This window comes from Micromesistius poutassou (assembly GCF_964030765.1).
Source record: "Micromesistius poutassou genome assembly, chromosome: 17".
Classification (NCBI taxonomy): Eukaryota; Metazoa; Chordata; class Actinopteri; order Gadiformes; family Gadidae; genus Micromesistius; species Micromesistius poutassou.
The window spans coordinates 14,124,843-14,149,842 of record NC_140287.1 but is presented as its reverse complement, the minus strand read 5'-3'; the positions used below and the strand labels follow the sequence as shown (position 1 = coordinate 14,149,842).

The 25,000-nt window shown below is 43.7% G+C and overlaps 2 protein-coding genes across 2 annotated transcripts in view; one reads left to right on the top strand and one right to left on the bottom strand.

Moving 5' to 3' along the window:
• Positions 1–4,001: 4,001 nt before the first annotated feature.
• ythdf2 (YTH N6-methyladenosine RNA binding protein F2) lies at positions 4,002–12,174 on the bottom strand. The gene is made up of 6 exons (XM_084482310.1): positions 12,010–12,174; positions 11,764–11,788; positions 10,655–10,734; positions 8,413–10,110; positions 5,871–5,936; positions 4,002–5,376 (listed from the first exon to the last, which is right to left on the bottom strand). Exons 1-6 carry the CDS (start codon positions 12,034–12,036, stop codon positions 5,353–5,355), a joined length of 1,920 nt encoding a protein of 639 aa, XP_084338436.1. The 5' UTR covers positions 12,037–12,174; the 3' UTR covers positions 4,002–5,352.
• A 10,150-nt stretch (positions 12,175–22,324) lies between these two features.
• vgll2b (vestigial-like family member 2b) overlaps positions 22,325–25,000 on the top strand; it is a 5,918-nt gene continuing 3,242 nt past the window's right edge. The window contains exons 1-2 of the mRNA XM_084481964.1: positions 22,325–22,677; positions 23,158–23,548. Coding sequence (XP_084338090.1) covers positions 22,591–22,677; positions 23,158–23,548 — 478 coding nt within the window. The 5' untranslated portion in view covers positions 22,325–22,590. The remainder of the gene's footprint in view (positions 22,678–23,157; positions 23,549–25,000) is intronic.

Here is a 25,000-nt window from a genome sequence, read left to right as displayed (position 1 = left end):
GAACTAAAAACATCAAAGATCAGGATGGAAGCCCTTTGTGTGTGAGTGTGTTTGTTTTGAGGGACAGTTTGGGTTGTATTACAAAACCAACCAGGTGTAAAGAACAGAGAGATTCCCTCTGAAGAGATGGAGGCAGCAGTGTGGTGACCAGAGTACTGCTGCATAAGCAGGTCACGCGAGAAAGAAAAAAAAAAACTGAAAACAGCTTGACATCAGCAGGGACAGGAGTGAGGTTTCGCTTCTCAAAAGTTCTTTGGGTTTCAGCTCTTTGTGTTCACAGTGGACCTTGATTTAATTTCAATACAATTAAGGCACGCGGTGAATGCCAAGAGAGAAGCCCCAGTCATCGCTGAGACGTATAGGAGTTTGCAAAACGACTGCTGCGTCAACACAGGTGAATGATATCATCGACATGATGTAAGGAGTACATCACTGACCACTGGCCACTAACGCAGGATGAGGAGGACAACTGCAGATGCTCCACCAGAATAAACCCGATAGCCTATAGCTGTGCTATTCTAGTCTTAACATCCCTGAGGCGCTTTACCTTTTGAACAAGGATCACAAACATGGGCTTCAGATTATATAGAAGTGAGGGTTTGGCCACCAAGAGGCACAAACCCTCACCATTCGAGATAGAAAAAAAACATTGTTTTTTCCACACAGGTCATTGAGGGTGTTGCAATGTCAGAGCAGAGAGTGCAGTATGGGATGGTCTGTAAGAACAAGCGTTGGCTTGATGGCCAAGTGGACAGAGGGCTCACAGCAGCGGGACGCGGCCATAGTGGTGAGAAGCCAAATCAGAAAGCTGTCTTGTTTATGCTGAGTGTGCTAACGCGTCCTATATGTGAGCAAGGACAGGGCTGTAGCCTTTAACAAGAGCGTGAGAGAGGGACATACACAGGATTATACAGACAGATAATACAGGACTAAAATCATCTGGTTTTTTTTAGGGTTCAAGTCTTTGGGTTTTGATTCACTGAATTGAGGTCGGTCAGTATAAGAACTTATCCCATGGGTCTTTTTTTTTTTCCTATGTAAACACACGCCAATCTCAACAACCTTTTACTTTTATTTTCATTTCATTTCAACACTTCAGTTTGTTGCTATTTTGTATGTAAAAAAAAACAACCTAATAAAGTATGAACACGATTACCTTTTTTTTGGGTTTATTTTCTTGTAACTCCACCTTCAGAGAGCACACAACAGCCCCAGCAAACTAGGTAGCCTAATAATTCATTACTATTCCCTATACTCTCTGAGCTGTGTCAAAGGAGACATGCTCTGTAAATACCCCATAGGCAAGAGAGATGGTTGTTGACCTACATCTCAAAAGATGCCGGCAGAATAAGCAAAGAAATTGTGTGGATTTCCTTTCACATCACATGGATGTGGAAAGATGCTGTTCCCTTCCCCATAATTCCCTGGTCACACTACAGATTCCCAAATCAATAACCGAGGAGGACCTTTCTATTTCGTGGATATGCCATCAGGCATTATGCGTAAAGAAATCTGTGAAAACGCATACAGGCCCACAGAGCGATAAATAGGCAATTTAAAAAATATATATTGACTATTTTCCTTCATAAAACCTTATGGTACTTGAGATGTTTATTTTTCTTTAACGTACAGCCGCCCTCTGAACAAAATGTGGCCTAATTGCGCGAGAGGCCCATGCCGCATACTGCTGTCAGAGGTCATCAATTGTTTGAAGAACTCGATGCATTTAGTCCACATGTCCACAGAATGGGAAAAATGGAAATAAATGAAAGGGCAAAGCTCAATATGTCAATAATACGCAACATCACGCAGCTGGTTAAGGCTTCGTCATTTATCATCATGACATTTTTGTGATGTAGCCTAAGTTATATTTTATATTAATCATTTAATCAGCCAATAGGCCTATTCAGCGATAAGCGGGTGATTGAGAGGGTTTTTATTTTATTCTGCCTAAGTTTGAAAAAAGTAGACATTAGGCTACACAAATAGTGAATTGGCCATACAATGAATGGTGTTATTATATTCGATATGTTGTTAAAATAGGCCTATGTATTTCTATCCAATAGGTTATTTATCTTATCATAACGTTTGGTAAACTGGGAGAAAAAATATTTGAACAATTTCTATATCTCATATACTTAGCCTAATATTGCTGCAGTCTGATTATTATTCTTAGCCCACTATTGTCTGTCACGGGCCGTTGAATTGGGGGTTGCTCCTACAGAAACAAATGTGCAACGCACGAGACGGGGGAAATCTAATTTGTGCATGTAAATAGAGGTCGGGTTAGACATAGCGAGCCGTCACTGATGAAAGAAAGAGATGGATGCCTTATGGTAATCAGGGGCGCGTGCTGCTGGGGTGAGCAAAGCAAAGGCGCGCGCCCCGTAGCAATCTGATAAAGGCAAATCATGACCTTGCAGGGGCTCCATTCAGACCCAGACACTAATATAAACTACGGCCAAGACTCTAAATCCTAGTTCAGGCAGATCTGTATAAGGCAACACATAAAAGCCCTGCTAGAATACTTTTACTTTACAGCCCTTCATCAAAGATGCTTGTAATTATTGTGACCATAATCGTAGAATACTGGCTAAATTGATTAGCCCATTGTATCATGGTATTGTATTTGGTTTTGCTTACTTAAAAAATAAGTGTTGATAATATATTTGGTGACTGTGGTTGTCATGGTCCACCTACATCGATAGGCCTAGGAACAGGTCGATTCACCAAAAAAATGGCCTTGTTTCCTCTTTAAACATTTCAAAGCTTGCAACACATAGCCTATACATTTATACTATTGCTATGGTTAAAAAGACCAGTATTCCTAGGCCTATGTCCTACTAATTGTTAATGAAGAGTTACGCACATTTAGATTTGAGCGGTATATTTTCCTTTTCCGCATCCGCTCATCCCTCCTTCCACTGGTCTCATTTCCTCTATCCCATCCACGGGTCCCAGTCGTCTCCGATTCTAGTGCCATTTCATTTGCATCCTAGGAGGAGCGAGAGGTCCCCAGAGACCCGCCGATAAGGGTCACCGGAGAGCCGCCCGAGCAGTATGTTCCACGCACCCACATCCAGACGCGACACGTGCCGTCGACGACCCCCACCCACCCTGTCGTTCCGGAACACCCACACACGCAAATGCTAATGTCTACCTTTATTCCACCACCAACCCCCGCCCCCCGGTGGTGGCTCCAGCCAAGCGAAGGCTATGGCACTACGTTGTCGTCCGTGGAAAACAATGCGTGTCCCCATTCTAACTACAAACCTGAGAGTCGCCATCAAATACCCAAGCATTCCAGTAAAACCTCTCTCACTCGCTTACGGCTGCAGAGCATTTAATACAAATGATACGAGTGTCCGTCTGCATAGGCAAGCCCATAACAGGTTTTTATTCCATTACTGGCCGTTTCCATGTTTTTTTTTTAATTTAAAGACACTTTATTTGTCTATCAAACGCAGGTCATTCCAGTCCACACGACGTGCCAAAAAGGCATACGCTTTCTCCATTCAATGTAAGCCATTGATGGTGAACCCTTGATGTTAATAGCAAACGGGCATAACGAAAACAGGCTTCGTTATGAACAGAAAGAAGATGGCCATAATAGTCTGTACACAAACCTACAGTAATAATACACGTTTGCATGTCACAAGGCTATTGCTGATTACCATTTTCAGTTGCGACAGCAAAAGGAACATTCAGTGGACGTCATTGGATATACGTTCTTGAAATATGAACAGGGATAAGATAGGAAATGCTGCCCTCATGTGGCCAGTTCGATACTTACACAGACGGCAGAAAAGTCAAAATGGCGGACAATACTGGTTGTCCCAAAAATCAACTTCGGAGCCATTACCGGATGATGTCATCAATTGTAAGCATATTTATCGGACATAACACATCCAGAAAGTTAAATATATTGTATCACATTGGAACATCAGAGTCAAGACATGTGGAGCATCTTTATTACACCGCGCATACAAGCCATTAGTTATGAAAGAGGACCACAATTTGTTTAGGTTTCTATTTATTTTTTGACCAACAATGACATTCTGCAAGAGGCTGTGATTGTGATAGAATGGAGATTTGAAGGTTCAGAAATAAGGAGTGGGTGCAGATGACAGGAAACGTGGTTAGAACATGTTGGATACCTGTGAGATGAATTTGGGTTAAGTATGTAGGTTATGAGAGAAAGCAGTGGAGGGGAGGGGTGGACAAACCCAGTCATATACCCTTAAAGAAAGTGTTTAAAGAATGCACATACAAAACATGACACAAAAATTGTTTTACTGTGAAACAAGGGGGAATGCACGCAGGTTCTGCTGAGTATACCACATTTATTACTTCAGAACTGATTAATAGGAAGAGTGGGATCAAGGCCACTCGCATTGCCGTTTTAAGAAAACGAAAGGAAAATAAACAAGGGAGAAAGCAGCCCCATTGCAACAATGATTGAACATGTCCAACCGATCGAGGGAGAAAAAACAACGGGGTAAATAAGTTCCGTTAAAGAGCGGCAGGACAGGGGACACCGGGGCCCCCCAGCCACACCCTCCTATTTGTACACGTAGAAATTATACACTGAGCAGGTGCTCGTCAACTCGACACTTCTGCTTTCAAACTTGCTCCTCCACTTGCCGTCCTACGTCCCCCAGAGCCGACCTTAGAAGTACGCTCAAACAGAAAGACAGGTGGGCCCATTGAGAGGATTCCTGGGTCACTCTTTTACCAAACAAAATATGTAAAGCGTGCAAGGGACAAGGGTTCTTCTGTTGTGAGCGTTGTTGACAACCCGCCCATTGTGTTGTCCAATATCCAATGACGAGGAACCTCTGATGTATCCACGATGGTTGATTCTCCCTCAAGACAATACGGAGTCAGTTGTTTACAAAGAAAAGGTGACAAACCGCCCATGACCATGCCGCACTGTTGTAGCAATTACTAAAAATTCCTACAGGATTTGTACGCTCGGTGAAATTGAGGGCCTGCACTTGGAAAGTGAAGAAAAAGACAATCCTTTCTTTTAAAGAAAAAGAAAAACGCATACAAAGAAAAAAGCAAATGTAGTGGAACGGAAGGGTCGGGCAAAAAAAGATTCACCAATGGATGCTATGCATTTTAGTTTTAGTCCTATGAATAATCATTTTCTTTTTTACTACAAGTTCCAAGTAAGTCTTTAAAGTCAAAGAAAATCAAGAAAGTCTTCATTACGTTTTTTTTTTGTGTCCTTGGTTAATTCTTCACCCCCTATTATAATTTCTTAGAGATCTGGATGAGATGGGGTGGACAGGGGCAGAGAGGGGGTCAACAGGGAGGGAGGGGGCATTGCAGTCCTTTTGCCCAAAGTTACTTGACTCTTCCTTGACGCTCCTGCAGAGGAAAAACAAAATGAACATGAATGAATGCTTGAGGAAAAATGTTCATGTAATTGTGATAAAGGGCTGTATACACAAATTAACTAGCCATGAATTATTTACAGTACAAGTGTTTTTTCTCCCCATTAGCTTTTACTGTCAAACTGCAGCACATAGGCTGAGCAAAAATAAAATAAAAACAATATATTTTATATACGGTCAACAAACCAGGAAGAAAACGTCTGGTCAATACCTGATTCAAGTATTACAGGAAACATTGCCAATAGGATGTAGTGCATAATTCAAGACATAATGCTGATATATGGGCCACCAATGGCATGTTTGTAAGTATTTTGTTCAATGCCCTTCTATACATGAAAACAATCAAGTCATTTAAAACAAATAACTAACAAGCATCTTGAATTAACTTAGTCGCCTATGAAGTTACGTCAGTGCACCAATAATAAATGCATAGGAATTAAGATTTGGAATGGGATTAAATTTGATTACCTGAAGTCTGTAGTGACTTCTGTTGCTTGGGTTGCTGGGGTATGGCTCTGTACCCTGGACCTCCACCTAACACACAAATAGGATATTAAACATGTGCCCTCTGGTGGAGATTATGGGCAATTCATTCTGAAATGTACAGAAATAACAATGCTTAAAAAATAAAAAGACTAGATATTATTTCAATGTATATTTGAGGTGAACTCAAATTTCTGTATACACCAAAACCATCAAGAAAAAGGTAATTTAGAATTGTCCTTTTCAGAGGAGAAAACCTTTGTTTATAAACAGCAAACTTTTTTAATTTGGTGGAACCCTAACAAATAGGGTTGCATGCTTTCTTTCGCAGCTTTCCGCTGTATTTGCATGTCCTTTATCACGTTCCATTCATCGGTATACATTGAATTAAAGATTCTTAATTGAAATTGTTGTAAAATGTTTTTTATTGCATAGGAGATATTTTCTCTTGCCTCGACAACCTTCCGCATGAACAAAGTCAAAAATGGACCTACTAGAAATTATAGGCTGGTTATTAGGTTATGCTCCAGTTACAAAACATTTCCCTTTTTCTGGTGATCCGACATCCAGAGTAGCATGTGTTTGTTCGCATCTTGAAATAGCACTAGTGCTGTGTTACTAGTCATTGAAACTGCAGTGTAAAAACCACCCTTTTAGCCATTCGTCTTAACTGGTATTAAAATGGGTGGCGTTTTCAATGAGATCACTCACACAAGCAGTGCTTACAGCCACTCAATAACTTCCAGCAATGCTCCAAACTGTCATTACCACCCATAATATTAAACACAGAAGAAGCCCTTAAATTAAATCTTCTGATGGGTGTTCCTTCTACTATACGATGCTGCCTGACGCACGGTCAGTGGCCTGTCTGGTGTGCCTTAACATTGACGCTCTGCCCTATCGGAGTTGGACAGATAGTGGATCCGAAAGCCATGACTTCCTCCACATATTTCTTACTCACACTATTCTGGTTTTACTATTTGTGTTCTTCTCACCAACTGAACCGTTTTAGAAATCTAAAGAGGTTGGGGGGGGGGGGGACGACGACGACGTCAACTTATGTCTGTTTTGAAATGTAACATGGTGGCGCAGTGTCACCATTACATTATTGGAGAGACCCATGATATGATATAAGCAAGATCAATCAATCCATATATTTTTCTCTTACTGGAAACCTAGGGGGAAAAAAAAAAACTTGCATTCACATAATAAATGGTTGCAGTCTTGAGCACGGCTATAAACAACTCTTAACCTGTGATGAGAATCCTGATTGCATCAATTAAATGACGATTAGATCTTATCTCTAGAGGGCAGCATTTTCCAGCCCTTTTTTGGTGAAAAATCAAGGTATCTACAATAGTGATGAATTTCAGCACAACAAATGAAAAATGTTATTCAAGATAAAAATAACGTTTTTTTTTTTTACATCAAGCTTTCAAGAAAGGGGATATTTAAAAATGGCAGGCTGTCGGCCAAATCAATTGTGTTCTTAAGAATAACCTTTACAAGGAAGAAAACTGGAATACAATTGCCATCTTAAGTTCCGCATTGCCATGTAATCACCCTTATCAGAATGATCCCAAACAATGCAAGGCACGTTAAAGCCTGCGTCAGCATCGTTTGTCCTCTGAAAACAGAAAGACGAATGATGAATCAACGACCAAAGGGCGTCAATGTGTACAATACAACCAAGGAAGCAACAGAGGATTTCACTTTATCTGAATAATTCTCTTTTTATCCAAGCCAACCCTTTGAAACTAACCCCATCCGATGTTGTGGGTTGGGGTTCTATTCCATCTTTTTACACTGGGGGAAACGTGGTGGTGGTTCACGATGTGGGCTTAAGAGGTCTAGTGGCAAATAAGACTACTTGACAAAATATTCTGATATTGTGAGTGTGGGTTTTTTATGAAGTCTACAAATAAGTATTTTACAGTTATTACTGTCATGTGATGAAACTCCACCTCAATGTTTACACTGGTGGTAACAATCAGCTTGAATCTGCTGGTAAATATTTTATTAGGAGACAATAATAAACTACAGCATGCCTCTTCTACTTGTTTGGATATGGGTTGTTGGAAAGATGTTTTATCTTCTTGTGTTCACCCTGCAATTTTGTCATATGCCTTTGCTACTTTTTATTTTTAATTTAGTATTACGATATAGCACGAGTATATACTAACCCTTGCCTTGTCATAATAATTATTCTGTACCGATCTGACAGATCTGCACATTTGATAACTTTCCCTTTGTAGACATGAACACTGCACACCTACACCCCTGAAAATCCCTTGAGCCTTCGGCGGCCTGCAGTTTCACCCAACTTGTCACAGACAATGCAAAGGGACCTACAGCCTTCGTAACCGCACGTGTCAGACTGTGGGCATGTTTGTCGCGAGAATCGATGATCAAACTGGGCAGAAAAAAAGTCTTCCTGCCAGGGGGAATTCTGCAGCACTTCTACTTATCCCACACAAACCACTGCTCCACTTGGGCTCAACCTTCCCAAGAAACAAATGCCGGTTACCTTTTTGACACACTCCTCTTCCTCCTGTCTCTTCTCGTAGTGAGAAAAGTCATCGAAGATGGACGTGGTGTGTTTGTATCCGGCGATGATCTTCAGCACCTGCCTGGCCTTGTCCAGGGGCACCTCCTGCGTGTCGCGGGAGTTGGTGACCGGCTTGTTCTCGTTGTTCTCTAGCCGGATGTGCCTCAGCTGGCTGTTGGGAACGTCCTTGACAAAGATCCAGCGCACGTCAAAGCGACCCTTCCACTTGTCCTGCGACCACACGCCCGCACAGGTGTTATAGTCCACGGGTGAGCGCATCTCCGCCACGCCACAGAAGTGTCCGCTGCCGTTGACACTGAAGAGAAGATAGAGCGGGCCCTTGGCGCCCAGCGACCGGTAGGCGGCGTCCAGCCTCTTGTTGCCGTGCTCCGTGCTGCACCAGATGTTGTACTTGATGGAGCGGTGGATGTCGTCCTCAGAGTAGCTCTTGATGATGAACACGCGGCCCTGCTTGGGGTTCCAGTCAAAGTCCTTGGGGTTGTAGTTGTTGACCATGCGCAACTTCTCCAAGACCGGGTGAGGTTCAGAGGGGACTCCGGGAACCAGTCCCACGCCGGAGGAAGCGGGAGGTGATTGGCCAGCCACGCCCCCACCACCATCTGCAAACCCGTTGGCCCGGTTCCGCGGAGGGACCCAGCGAGTGGGTTGGGTAGGCTGTTGATGCTGGGTAGGGGGAGCAGGCGGACCCTGGGAGAGAGAAGGAGGGGGCATCTGAGCCATTCCTGGCTGCCCATTGGATGGCAGTTGATGCTGCCCCATCTGAGCAACAGGGGGGCCCAACTGTCCATTGCTAAGGGGCAGTTGAGGGTTCCCCCCAGCAGTAGCTCCAGGCTGGGGGGAGGACTGGTGGGGCGGCTGCCCGTTGGTTGGAATGGGGAGCGCCTGCTGAGGGGCGGTGGCTTTGGGCATGTTGCCCTTGTTATCCCAAGTGCCGATGTCCATGTTGTGTTTAATGGGTGGAGGAGGCAGGTTGGCCCCCGCCATGCCACCCTTGGTTTTCAGTTTGGGCTGAGGCTTTGCTGGCTTGCTGGCAATGTCCGCCCAGGAGGCAGGTTTAGCTGGGACAACAGAGATGGGGGGCATGCTTGGGGGTCCTACTGATGAGACAGGCCCAAGAGGTCCTCCACCAGGTATTCCCGAGCCGACCACTTTGGGAGCCATTTCCCCACTGCCACCAGGGGCAGCTCCACCGATCTTAAGCCCCGCCATGCCCTGGTCCAGGCAATTCATGCCAGGCGCTTTGTTGAGGGGCTCATTAGCGGCGGGGGTAAAGGGGGACTGTCCATCGATCATGGCACCCCCAAGTGAGCTGGGGGCATAGGCGTAACTGCTGCTGTAGCCGGCACTCTGCGGGGTCCCCGACTGTCCCTGAGAACTGCTACTGCCCCACGCAGAGAAGTCGATGCCACTGGGGAAAAAGTTAAAGCCATGCTGGCCCAGGAAAGGGTTGCTCCCCAAGGGCCCTGGCTGGCCAAACATAGCGTCCGGGAGATAGTGGGGCTCCCCATTGCTTAGCTGTCCATAGGAGGCCAGGTAAGGCATAGGTGGGTCCCCACCAGTTGACCACGCTGCCTCATTCAAGGAGTAGGAAAATCCTATGGAGGGGCTGTAGTAGCTTGGCATGTACGAGTCCGACATGGCCGTATAGGCATTGCTCTGCACGGAATAAACAAACATTTAGAATTAGGCAGGAGCAAAGATTATAGATCATATTATTTTAAATGTTAAATTAGCAGAGGCATAAACATTCCCTTTCTCCACTAACCTACCCATAAAATATGAGCTTGAATGTGTATTACTTTACTGTAGAAAAGAAGAAACTACCCCCTCAATAACAAATTATTTATTATGCGTTATTTTAACCAGCAGTAGTTAAATTATTTTAATTATCAGTTCATCATCACAGGGTGGACCTAGCTCACCAGTGAAGCAACACAGTGAAGAGGAAACAATGAATTGGCAAGGGACATGACAGAGGCCCCACTATTAACCTTGAGTTGTAACAAGTAATGCCCCAAATTTGAAATCAAATAAATAAAATCAAGCTTTGGTTTAAAGTTGACCAATTAACTAATAGTAATCACTGAACAGCAATGTGCTTTGTTTGTTACTTGTTAATAGAACATCATTATTACTGCATTTCAATACTTTGGAAAATGGATATTTTAACTTTTTATTGTAAATGGCTGGCTCAAATTACCTGTCTGGCCTGAGTGCTCAGGTACGGCTCAAACTCATCATCATTCAAAGAATCCTTTTGGGTCACAGCTCCGTTTTGCACTGAGAGGGATTGACACAGAAGTAAAAAAAAAAAGAGGAATTAGTACATACACCTGATAAAGACACTGATGCAACAGTAATTGAATAAGAGAGGTGCATTGTCAAGTGCTGAATCATATGCAAAACAATAGAGCCGGTATTTGTCATGACTACATCAAAGCTGCTTCAAAGAAAAAGTACATGAGCCACTTCCTGTGAAGCCGAGTTATTCAACCAGAAAATACAACGCATACAAACACCAGCGTAACTATGACATATAGCATAAGCTGCGATGTCATGTGGTCCCTTTTATTAATTTATTTTGATTCCGTTTAAGTTGAATATCCAATGTAACCAATCATTGCATGTCCTTCTTACAAATCCTGATGTATGCCGTACACAACACCAGTTATGAATTGAGTATGAGACTTAAGACACGGGAACAGTATATGAGCAGACTTGTCGTTTTAAGGGGTTGTTTAGCAACCAGCTAGCGTTGGCGTGCTAGCTGGCTAGCAACGATGCGTAGTCTGTCCAGGAGCGCGAACAATCCTTTCATAATGACGCTTCGGCTAGCTGCATCACGGCGCTAGTACAGCCCGATGTAAAATAGGTCCGGCCACATTGTACAAGGTGCAGTTTTCAAAAACACATTGCCACAAAGTACTGTGCATTTACTGTCAAACCTGTCATAGCAGTTCTGAAATTGACAAATAAATACCGAAAAGGATACTGGCAAATATCCCTTTCTAGTTAGCCCAGCCTGGTAGCCATGTAACGTTGTGATGAGGCGAGCGCTTCCAGTAAAGGAAGTTCGCAAGCAGCGGGTTCTGGATTGAGTGTAATTACATCCAACATCGTTTGGACATACACGCATGTTACTCGGTCCAAACACCTAATGTAATCATCCAACCCGTTTAGCGTTAGAAATGGCCTGTTGGTTGCGAGAACATCGCATCACCAGCGCACTCCAGATTTCCAAAGCGCACCTCACGTAAAGATCCGCATTCACTCCTAAACAATGATACGAGTGCACAGTATTCTCCTCACCTTTACTTGATTGGCCTTTCGGTCTCTGGATTGGGTCCAGGTGATTCATGAAGGTTTGATTTATGAGAAAAGAGGAAGGGAAAAATAGTTGAAGAATTATATTTTCACCAGTTAGTCCGTTTAGCAGGTGGTCGGGCCTACTTGACTCCTGAAGAGAGCCACCGCTTCTTGCTAAGCTATCCGCGCTAGCCGTTTCGATGCTTAGACTTTGGCCTTCTTAGATGTTCAGAAAGTTCCTTTCTTTACCTGTTCAATGCGGCTGTGGGCTGACATTTCCTTTCCCCTGGAACCTATGCCAACTCTATTTGTTTCTAAACAAAAGCTACAGGGTGAAGAAAATGTCAAGCTACTAAATAGTTTAGCCAAGTGCCCCTATCTCTCCGTAGAGCCTGGTTTCAACACAATGGCGGGCTGCAGTTCGCTCGTTCTCAGGGCTGACAGACTTCTCAACATGGCTGGGCGGCCTTCGTCGACACATGATGCCATTTATTTACACCAGACACGCGCCCCTCGGTGGCGCGGAGGATCTGGGCTGTTTACGAGGATTTATTTTAACATTCATATTTTTTTCACATACCTCTCATTTAAAAAAATAGAAATACATTTGTAATAATAATAATAATTGAGTGCATTTGTCATTTTAAGTTTATGTCAAATGACATTCGGTCTCACGTTTGACTCGACTCGACTCATTATGTGTCGGAAACACATAATGAACGCCACATAATTAAATAAACCATTATTATTATTATTATTGCTATTATTAATAAACAAAAAACATATATACATATATTATTGTGTGTGTGTGTGTGTGTGTGTGTGTGTGTGTGTGTATACTGTGAATGTAATAATACAGAGAAGGAAGTCATAAAGAGACAGAGTGGCTGAGAGTATATTTATGATATTATCTCAACAAATATTTTGTCACTAATCTCACTTTTGGTTAAAGACATCCCAATGATATATTTTCCCTCGTCGTTTATCCCTTTTTAAATATGTTTTTTCTACAGAGGGTGCATGTGCAAGTGCTTTTTTTTTTATTACATTTTCTATCAAATGAGAAGATCGAGGCCGTTTGTTCGAGAATTAAATAATTTCCAAGTCTTGGACTAGTTCACAAAATGGTTCAAAGTGTTTTTTTTACATTGTGATTTAATCTTACAATTGTCTTCAAACCACAAGGTGACGCCACAAACTAGCGTATTACGGGATATCCCAACCCAGTCTCACCAAAATGTAGTAGGCCTATACCTATACCTTGGTCCACAGCGTCCACGTCACGTGACTGTCAAGTTTCTGTCTGCAAAAACTAACCACATGGCTGACATATTTTCAGTGGAAAATGCAATATTTTGTGATTGTATTTGACGTTTAGTTTGTAAGTTAATACGAAAATAGTTTCAGGTCTCGTCAGAAAATTGTTATTATACTACGAATTGTATCGTTAATATGGTGGCTGATATGGACGCTGCGATCGCTGAAAACCAAAAAAATGCTGAAATTAATTTGATTATCAGTGGAAAATGCAATATTTATTGTCATTCTGTATGATTTTTAGTTTCTCAGATAACCATAACCCTAGCCCCAACCCTTACCCTAGTTGGAGACCCTCAAATACTCCATTGGTGTGAATGTGAGACCTAACATCCAATTCAGAGGGTCTCTCTGTCCCCCATATGTATATGTGACAGCATTGGAGTCCAAGACACATTTCCCTCCAAGGATAATAAAGTGTATCTTATCTTATCATATATTGGATTCATGGGTTGAATAGGGTCGGAATAGATGGGTTGATTAATAAAATGATTAATTAAATTATTTTAATTTATACATTTACCTTATTATCAGGTAAATATTCTTATTGTTGCTTTTAGCTTTTAGGCATTTCTTTTAAGTTTTCTTTTCGTGTTTTTTTCAAATTAATTTAGGACCTCTACATAATTACACTAACCTAACCTAACCCTGACACTTGGTTGTATCATGCCTTTCATCCTATAGAGGGGCCATTCATCTGAACTGAAGTGGTTGGGTTTTACACATGAAATGTTTGAATCATCCTATTATGACCGTCCACAGGTTATTGGGCTACTTTCAGATACAAATAGAAACAGACTCACATGTGTCTCATTAGAGCCTGAACTAATTAGCACGCCTGTGTTACTATTATTGTTTTTATAAGATGTGTTGCGTAAAAGAGCTCTTGTCCCCTCTTTGTGACATTACGTGAAAAGATGTGTGGACGCCACGTAAACCTAGATTCAATACTTCCTGTCCCATCTCTTAAAGCAATTACATTCCCACCTGTAACAATGTCCATGCCACACACCTTACTTTTACTGGGCTCCTCCAAACACAATGAGGCAAGGGTGGTGGTGTGGAAATCGGTGATAATGTAGAAGGTTTTAGGTAATGATACATGGTGGTGCTCCATGTTGCCATGCAGGGGAACGCTTCCTGAGTGTGTGTGGTGATGGCTGGTTTAACCTGTGCACACTGATTTTTCAATGTGCACAACACAGAGCCTATGCCAATACAACGGTTTGTATGATATCTCACAAAAGTCCTGCAAATTTCTAGCAACACGAGCAATCAGTGCGCCTGGAATATAATGTAATATGTAATATTATGATATAGATTCTGCATGTTGCAAATGTTTTCTGGTTCTGCACTCCTTTGGACTTGCGCGGGTGCACTGATCACTCATGTTAAGTTAAGTTAAGTCCGACAAGTGTTCAGTCTCACCCAGCCCCAGAGTCCAATCCGACTTGACCAGGTGAGGCTGCTTAAACCAGCCATCTTCCATACACACTCCCACATACCCAAGACACAGAATTGAGCGAAGCCTACTCACCCCCTACCCCCATCCATTAAAATAATACATAAAATGGACTCTTAAACAGGGTTACACCTGTCTACGTCCGTCTGCGTACGCATGACGTAGACAGACGCACACGCAGACTGAGGCAGACTGAGGCATAAGTACACCGTACCTTAGGGCTGGGTATCGATACCAATACTTCATTATATACTTTTTTTTTTCAACTACACTCAATACCCATTATGTTAATGGAGGCATTCAGGACAAGGACAGTAAAAGGACACCACTCCTCTCCATCCAAATTATTTGACACTAAAACCTTTTGAAAATATTCAATTTAAATTATTAACATATTTATTAAATAACTGTACGAAACTGTACAATGAAGTTGGGCAGTCGTCAACAGTTATTTTTAAATGATAAAAATAACTGTTGACAATGATAATGTCAGCCTTTTCTGGGGCAAGGCATGCTCTTTCCTGGTTGAGTGTGTCTCTAGCTGTTTAAAGTATTTGCTCCGCTGGAGTGGAGGATGCCTGGGCACATGTATAAATACTGGCCTGGTCAAACAAGATGGGGAAGGTCCCTCTCCTCTCCCACCACCACCCAGTAGGATTGGTGGAGGGCAGCTCTGCAAGGTAGACCTCTGTAGTCTTCAAGCTCCTTCCTTGCCTTCTCTGATCGGTCAAGGAGTTGCGCTGCCTGGATGTTTTTAAGGGCCGGGTCCTCCACTGGGAACAGCTGCCCCAGTGCAGACGCAGACATACAGTCACAGCAGTCTATAAAATAATCAACTTAAAAACAAAAGTGTTTTTAAGTATACTTGCATAAAGAGTACATGTTAAACATACATTAGATTAAGCACAAAAACTAAAAGTATACTTGTAATAACTTTTGTATACTTCAATTATATTTGTAATACACTAGAGTATACTACTTTTCACCTGGGGCAGACAACCTTTCTGTTGATATTTACTGTCTCCAGTGCATAGCAGCCCAGGTAGCTAGCTGCAAACAGACATTTATCTGCCTTTTCCATAGTATTCTAGTCGGGTATTTTCTGATATCCGTTGACATTATGCACTGCTGGGGCATTGAAGGTCTCTGACCCTCTGAAGCTCCTTATCGGTTTACAGGGCCATGGGCTCCCCATACGTCACGTGACTGCGGAGAGAGGGGCATAGGGTTAGGGTCACAGGGTTGCTCCAACAGGTGGACATTATATTTAAGATTTGTACACAGCTCCTAAAAGTGCACGGTTGAATGGAATGGTGTCGGTACACATGACAAACACTGTGGTTTTCTTTCACAGTGAACCGAACTGTGAGTCTCATTCGAGGTCATACCTACTCAAGAGACACAAAGATGAAGGACACTAGTAAGCCAATAAAAATAGAAGACCAGGCTGGAATATGGGTAAAGCAGCGACAGAGAGACTGAGAGACATCTGCATCATGGAACAATGCTCAGGAGAGTAGCATCATGTCACGCACGTATCCTATTCCTCTTTTTAATTCGCTATAATTTCTTGACTCTTTTGTTTTCAGGTGGCATAGAGCTGGCCGCTCAGCAACCAATAAAAATATCTTCGAGTGCCTGTGATGTCACCATTGCCGTAGATCATGGTGGCAAATACATTGTATTGAACAACGTATTTTTATTTTTTTTACTATCACTTACAATGTTCTAGTCTGTTTCAATATGTGTAATATAATAGAAATTCTCATTCCTACACATCCATTAAAAATGTTAATCCCTTGCATACCTGACCTAAGTCCCCGTCAATTCCGGTGCCACTGCTTGTGTTTAAATGCTACCATCTCATAGCGGGCCCAGGGTGGGCAGGTCCAGATCGAGAGGCATTTAAATCTATAGCCCGTCATAAAAAGGTGACAGTGTTCCCCACACCAACTACCAATAACATTGACATCTTCAGTCAGTCGCCGTGGCTGCGCCTGCCAGATAGGGTGTATGGCCTAAAGCCGGAGTCTGATCTCACTGCCCATGCCTGGCATTCTGAGGCGGCAACACCATGCGGCCAATGTGAAACGGGATCGGTTGTAAATCTCTCCTGTTTGACCATGTGACATGCCACATTTGTGACTTGGGCCCTCCGTCCCTTGCAAGCCTGGCGTCTTCTCCTACAGCCATAGCAGGGCCTGCTAACCTTCCACTGCCCCCCCCCCCCCGCCCTGTAGTGGAATAAGAAGGGAGGTGGGGGGGGCAGTGTTCGGCCTCAGAAATGGCAACGCCCCTCATTATCTGAGTCTCTGTCTCTTTTGTGGATGATATATATACATTCTGAGTGCGTGTGTCTATATCTGTGTGTATTTGTGTGTGTGTCTGCGTTTGTGTGAGTGTGTGTGTTCTTCTGTGTGCGTGTTTCCTTTTGAGTGTTTGTGTGTGTGGGAGTGTGTGCGTGTGTGTTTGTGTTTGTGAGTGTGTGCGTTTTTGTGTGTGTGCGTTCCTTTGTATGCGTGTTAGTGTTGAGTGTTGTGTGCATGTATATATTTGTGTGCGTGGGTGTTTGTGTGTGTGTTTGTGTTTGTGCGTGTGTACGAGTATGTGTAAGTGTGCGCGTGTGTAGGTGTATGCATGTGTTTGTGTGTTTGTGTACTTACATGCGTGCGTATATGTGTGTGATTGTGTCTCTAACCCCGGTGACCCTTGGTAGTATGCTGACAGGGGATTCTGTGTGGGGGGAATGTAGCACTTGTGGTTCTCAATGAGCATGCTGTGATGCAGATTATAGCGATCAACTGTAGTAAATTCATAAATTGTTTGTGTGCACGTCTGTATCCAATATCTGGATGTGTGTCTATACCATAGTCTCTGTTGAGGAATAACCTGATGGTGCAGTACCATATTTATTACACAGTTCATTCAAAATTATTGCCCACGTAGCTGTGTCATTAAACCTAATTATTGCTGATCCTGGGACCTTCATTCCATTATAAACCCTAATGGTACCTCAACAATGACACGTCCATGTAAGATGAGACACGGTAATAGTGACATTTAACATTTGTATTAGAGATTTAATGTGAGTTGGATAATTTACCTTCAACTTGCAGTATGTAGCCTAACTGTAACCTAGCCTAACTAACACTACAGCCATCCTCTGTCATCAACACAATTAAAAATGATGTACAGTAATACTACTAATAATAAAACCGGTATTTGGTTATTTGATAGGTTGAGGTGCTTCATGGGACTTCCTCTCCTGACCCTATATGAATACCGCTCCCCCCCCTGCCCCACACACACACACACACACACACACACACACACACACACACACACACACACACACACACACACACACACACACACACATACACACTTTTCTCCAAGGACCAAATTTTGTTAGAGAAACAAAAGAAAGGTTCCCGGGTTTAATAAATATATTTGATAGGTTAAAATTATATAAACTTAAAAAAGAAACAATTAAAAAATGCAGATGTTTAATCTTTTCTTTGTAACTGCTTAGAAGGGGACAGCTGGATAGGAATTGATATATTACTGGTGGAAAATGATAAATGATGACAAGGATTAGCCTTTTTGTCACCACGGGCCATTTAAATAATTATACGTAGCATAGGTTGATTAAACCATGTGGTGATCGGGTTCCACTCTTTAGAAACTCCCAAGATCATTTGACTGAATGTTGAACCTCTCCTCCAAGAAGCCCACAGCAAATGCATCCCTCTGCCTGTTGACCATTAGGGACTTTAGTGTGTTGGACAGAGAACAGCTTCACACACTTGTCCATTCTATCACAGAGGATTTATCACCAACATTTGTGAAGAGGGATCAATGAGTGGGGTCTATCCATATGAGGTCCATTGTGTGTGTTTTTTTTTCAGCCGCCACTCTGTGATGATTCATAACAGCTGGGAGAAGTTTGCGACGAACTGGACAACAGAGCAGCTGTACATCTATGTCCTAGACATATATTTCTACACACACACAGACACACGCACACACACACACACACACACACACACACACACACACACACACACACACACACACATGCACACACACACACACACACACACACACACACACACACACACACACACATATGCATGCACGCACGCATTCACACACACCCGCACGCACTCACGCACACACACACACACACACACACACACACACACACACACACACACACACACACACACACACACACACACACACACACACACACACACACACACACACACACACACACACACACACACACACGTGGAACTCTTTGGTTGGGCCTTGATGGGTGCTTGCCTGGCCTGGTCCCAAAGCTTGTTCTTTCAGGATGACATGGTTGTGGGCTAATATTTCCAACTTTATGAACCCCCCACCCCACCAGCATATGTTCACTAGAGGCTGCACCAGGAAACGTCTTCCTCCTCATCCAAAACAAACTCCTATAGTGTGCAGTACCACAGCCTGACCTTAGTATTTGTTTTTATATGTTTTAGTATATGTATTTTTTTTATTATAAAAAAAACGTTTTCAAATTTTTATGTTTAATTATATTTTGATCACGTGGTTCATTTACTTGTGTCGAGGGCTTACTATTACTTATTTCATGTCCTCATCGTTATTTAAAGCAGAGAGTGTGCTGTTGCAATAGGAATAGTGGTCTAAATAAAACAGGTTTCCATTATTACCTCAACTGGCCTGCAACATCTCAGCCAATGAGCAACCTAGGCCAGAGGGCGGGGCCTAAGCGCACTGCAGGGTAACAGTGAGTGATGTAACCTGTGTTTATTTTCAGCATACATACGTTAATGTAGCCACACTGACACTAAAACCCTCTCACCATGCGCATGTATGCAAACAAATGCACATACACACACACACACACACACACACACACACACACACACACACACACACACACACACACACACACACACACATACACACACACACACACACACGCACACACACGCACACACACGCACACACACGCACACACACACTGCAGAGGAGCAAATGCAGAATGCTGCTGATGCTCATGCAGTTCTGTACATGTGCAGCATTTAACCAACATGCATGGTTGGTGCGGTATCACTGACTAGACAAACACAGCTGTACCGCACTGAAATGGATTGGTCTGTATCTGGTGACAGATGACCACTCACACCCCTGCTTAATTTGGGCTGCCCCTGGTTGCTGCACCGTGCACTGTCGCATGTTACTAGGGGCGGCAGTAGCTCAGGAGGTAGAGCGGGTTGGCTGGTAACCGCAAGGTTGCTAGGTCCATCGCTGGCCACTCCTAGCTAGAGTGTCGAGGTGTCCCTGTGCAAGGCACCTGACCCTAATTGCCCCCGACGAGCTAGCTCCCCCGACGAGCTAGCTGTCGCCTTGCGTGGTTGACCCCGCCGTCGGTGTGTGAATGTGTGCATGAATGGGTGAATGTTGTTGTGAATGTTGTGTGTGTAGCTACTGTGTGTGTGTGTGTGTGTGTGTGTGTGTGTGTGTGTGTCCCTGTGTGAAGGATAGAGTTAGAGTGAGAGAGAATGTGTTTAGTGTGATTGAATTGGAAGTTATTGAAGTTATCGGTACCAATTTATTATTGTTATTGTTGTTGTGGATGAATATTAATGATTATAATATGATTGTTTATCTCTTCTTGTTCAGTGCTTGAGGGTTTACTGTTGCTTTAGTGTAATTACTGTAAACATGTAATATAATTGGGACAGGGAGAGAGAGCTAGAGACACAGAGAAAGAAAGAGAAAGCGAGGTATAGATGGAGAGAGAGGAGGGAGAGAGAAGGTAAGAAAGGGAGGTATAGACAGAGAGAGGAAAGGAGAGAGAGAGAAGCAGAAACAGAGAAAAAGAGAGAGCGGAGCAAGAGAAACAGAGAAAGAAAGAGAGGCAGAGAAAGAGAGAGGGTTGAGAGAGAGAGGAGAGATATGTGAGAGCAGGAGAGGCAGAGACACAGAGAAAGAGAGAGACGGAAAGAGAGAGAAAGAGAGAGAGAGCAAGAGAAAAGAGAGGTATAGACAGAGAGAGGGAGGGGGGAGAGAAAATGTGAGAAAGAGAGCTATAGACAGAGAGAGAGAGCGAAAGAGAGAGAGAGAGAAAGAAGAGAGGCAGAGACAGATAAATAGAGAGATGGAAAGAGAGAGAGAGAGAGAGAGAGAGAGAGAGAGAGAGAGAGAGAGAGAGAGGGAGGGAGAGAGAGAGAGAGGGGGGGAGGGAGTGCTTTAGTCATTGCCATTAATACTAAGGGTGGTCTCTCTTCGTGTCTGTCAGCTGCAGCTGTTGATCACGCTGGTGTAATGGTGAGCTGGTCAGCATTGCATCACCTAGCTACTCCTGTAGCTCCTCGAGAACCTCTGCTCTGACCTCATACAGATTACCAAAGAGTGGAAATACAAAACATTACAGACAAATTCTATAACATCTATATCTTATGTATAACATAAATAAGAGGTCTTATATATAGGCACATATTTGCTTTTAACGGAACGTCAGAAACAAACAATAACATATACTTTCCACATTTGCTCTACAACGTGACACAAGCAGTAAAACAACAACAATTAAAACTAATTATAGTCTATGTTGCCTCATCTTTGGGCTGGCATTCAAAAGCACCTTTGCTACATGATCAGTGTGACCATAACCGAGGGGCTATAGTTATTTATATGTGCCTGTCATGTATGCTCAGTGTAGATGTTGGTCATGTTCTCCATCTGGAGAACGCAGTACCGGAACCCCCCCCCACCCCCACCCCACCCCCCCCAACATGTCACTTCCACCAGCAAGCTCGATCGCTCAAGTACATCAGAGACATTCCACATCATGTGACACCCATCCACGGAATTCTGCAAATATTCCGCACTATTCTCCCAAGCGTTCTACTGTACCCGTCAAACAGACTGGCATGCCGAAGCAGCGCACACTTGTTAGCTCCTTGAACAGGGGAGGTAGGGGTACATGTGTAGCAAGGCCTTGCAAAGTACAGATAATTGAAAGACTTAGCAGCTTAATGGGAAATATTTATATAGTAAATCTTTTGGGGTATTTTCTTTATGATGCATGTATGGTGAACATGCGTGTGTGTGTGTGTGTGTGTGTGTGTGTGTGTGTGTGTATGGGAATTAGAGGAAAAAGGGCAAGAAAAAGAGAGAGTATGTATGTTTGTATTTAAGTCAGGATATATGCTTTGTTTGCGTTACTGAGGTGATAATTTTTCATGCAATTGTGGTGAGACCCTTTCTCTTGGGTGCTGGTATGACCAGCGAATGCAACCTAGTTTACATCTACGTGTCACTCTGGGAACCCAGCAAATACTTAAGTTGACTTCAGGGTTGACTTGGCAACCAACTTCTGTTTTAAGCCCATGACAGACAGCCTAGCACACCTTTATGCAATTCAAAAGATTGCCCAGAAGTGGCAATATGAATAATATTGTTGTAAGGAATATTAGAACTTAACTTGATTCTCAGAAGTTAAGTGCCTTTTTTAAATGTGGTAAACAATATTGATGTACATACACAGTAATACAGTATTATCTAGGACATCCATGCTTTGCCATTATTTTTTCAACATTAAATTATACAGGATAGCATGATAGAGAGAGAGAGAGTGTGTGTGTGTGTGTGTGTGTGTGGGGGGGGGGGGGGGGGGGGGGGGCGGGGGGCAGAGGGTGGGAGGAGATATCAGAAGATGAATAGGACAGAACAACCTCATGCCTACTCCATAAACCACCTCACCACATTTCGCTACTGAGCACACCCGGCGCAGCTGTTGTTGTGCATTCAGGAAGCTAAGAGTCGCCGCGCGGGGTTCTTGTCGGTCTACAATGCGGAGCATGACGCAAACTCTCTCACACTGATACAGAGACCTTCAAGTCCGGCAGACGCAATTATTTGCAGCTAAACGGAATGTTGTCACTCTTTTTCAGGAAGATCAGTTTCCATAGGACAGAAGGACACTTTTATTTATTAGCGGTCGCGCGGCCCAAAGAACGTAGCGCTCATTTACGATGAGCTGTTTGGATCTTATGTACCCAGCCTATGGACATTACGCACCGTACGCTCCACCTGCTTCTGCTTTCATTAATAGCATACCGGTGAGTAGGCTAAGATTTTCGTTTGTTATTTATCATTTCTTGTCTTGAGCAAACTATTTAGGCAAAAAAGAAAAATCCTTAAATTAAGACAATTGGATCTTACGCATCTTGTGCGTAAAGTAACCAAAAAACTAGGCAAACATGTGATACGTTAAATTTCCCTTGTTTACATTTAGGGGTGTTTTATTTGCGTATCTACGTATTTTGTTTTAGTTCAGTTTGCCCGCATGAAGTTATCAATTAGTTCAAAGCCTCAATAGATCACTTCAAAAATTAATCAAATGCATTTAACATCCAAAAAGGAAAGTACGTTTCCACAACCGAGGAAAATCTCACATCCAAACACACACACACACACACACACACACACACACACACACACACACACACACACACACAAACGCAATATCAGCTCTAAATCTGTCCAACAACTGTGTTAACTGTGTTGCCTTGACCTCCCCTCGCCCCCCTCCCTCCCAGGCTCCCATAAGTCTCAGCACCGCTCCTCACTGCCGCGACTTCATGGACGCTCACAGCAGGGGCCCCACGGCCGTCTCTGGGGGCCCCATTGTAGTCCCCGGCGGCTCTGCTTCCTCTTCCTCAGCCTCTTCCTCGACCTCCTCGTCCTCCTTAGCCTACCCTCTTCCCCCTCCTCCTCCTCCTCCTCCGCGAGAGGGCCCGTCCCGGTCGGCTGAGGGCCCGAAGGACAAGCAGGAGGCCCCTGACGCCGAGTACCTGACGTCGCGCTGCGTGCTCTTCACCTACTACCACGGGGACATCAGTAGTGTGGTGGACCAACACTTCTCCAGGGCCCTCAGCTCCTACATGGACGGGGAGGGCAAGAGACGGGCCCCAGAGCCACACAGCACAGGTATAGGGGACACATGTATTCTTATACACACACGCACGCACGCACACACACACACACACACACACACACACATTCCCGCGGGTCAACATTATGTGCACATGTGCCCCTCATCCCCACACATTGTGCGCCATGCACAATGCAATGTTGTGCGTCTGTGTTGTGCGTTCAATCTGACTTTGACGTGCCCACACATTTGCTGTTGTGCACATGTTTCCGGATGTGAACGCATGGAGCGTATCCCCCTATGACGTGACACAGACATTGTGTGTGTGTGTGTGTGTGTGTCTGTGGGTGTTTGTGTTATACTTCTGTGTGTGTTCCCGGAGCTTCAGAGTGACAGAGATGTGTGTGTGTGTGCCTGGTTGTCACTTGGGTGGCGTAGTTGTGCAGGCTGCAGACATTCGACATGGCCAGCTGACATGCTAGTTAAAAGGGAAGGCTGATGATTGTCCCATAGAGGTCAAGGGTCAAAAGTCAGGCGGGTCATCATTGGCCAGAGTTGTAAAAGGGATTCTGTGCACACACATTTGTTTGTACAGTTAGTATAGTGTCTATGTGTGGTTGTAGAAGTCAGAGCTGATTATGATTACACACAATTAAAACCATTGCCCCTCAAGTTATGTTGTCAAAGGTCACGCTTCATGCATCTGTAGCGAGTCAAAATGGAAATTTATCTTTATGACTTAAATTGAAAAAAGAGAACAAAAATCTAAAGATAAAATATAATTGTCTTGAAAATTAATTACCATGAATGGAATGTATAGTTTAATTAATCTTGCAAACTCATTATCATAAATGTCTCAACAGCCTCAAGCGATCGCTGTTGTTTTCAGTATATCCATGTAGAGTCTAGCTTGTGTATTCTCTCTCTCTCTCTCTCTCTCTCTCTCTCAGTCTCTCTCTCTCAGTCCCTCTCTCTCTCAGTCCCTCTCTCTCTCTCAGCCCCTCTCTCTCTCCCTGTTCCCTCCGTCAGTCTTTTTCCAGTTCCGGGTAGATGTCTTCATTCAGCCCGTCGGTCGTGGTTCCTGCCTCCCAACAGATACTATGTTTATACATGGCCGTAAGCGGCCAGCCTCGCGGGTGTATCGCCTTCAAACGGCTCCACGGCTGCCATTCCGCTCTGGCTCCGGCTCCGTCTCCAGCCCCACAATGGCTGCTCAGTGGCCTGCCCCCGACAGTGTGATTTATAGATGTCATGCTCGTGTCGTGTGGTGGGATAATGCCGCTAGCGAGAGCAACATGAGCTGCTCCGTGGCGTAGAGTCTGTGGGTGCATGACCCTCGTCCTTGAGGAATATTTCTATTCATTTTTTGATGATATTCGGAAAACACAAAGTAGTGGTTGTGGCCAAAGCCGACAGGTGGACCCACACTGACACCGAAGTAAGAGATGAGGCCATAACACTCTCCTTCAGGTTTGAAACTGCCACTGCTGTGGCCTTTTATAGACCGG

Excerpts from the sequence above, each read along its gene's own strand:
- ythdf2 (XM_084482310.1), bottom strand. The coding sequence starts at position 12,036 with ATGTCAGCCCACAGCCGCATTGAACAG. Across the intron at positions 11,789-12,009 it reads CCCACAGCCGCATTGAACAG|AGACCGAAAGGCCAATCAAG; the intron begins GTAAAGAAAGGA and ends GACCCAATCCAG. Across the intron at positions 10,111-10,654 it reads TGAGCACTCAGGCCAGACAG|AGCAATGCCTATACGGCCAT; the intron begins GTAATTTGAGCC and ends TATTCCGTGCAG.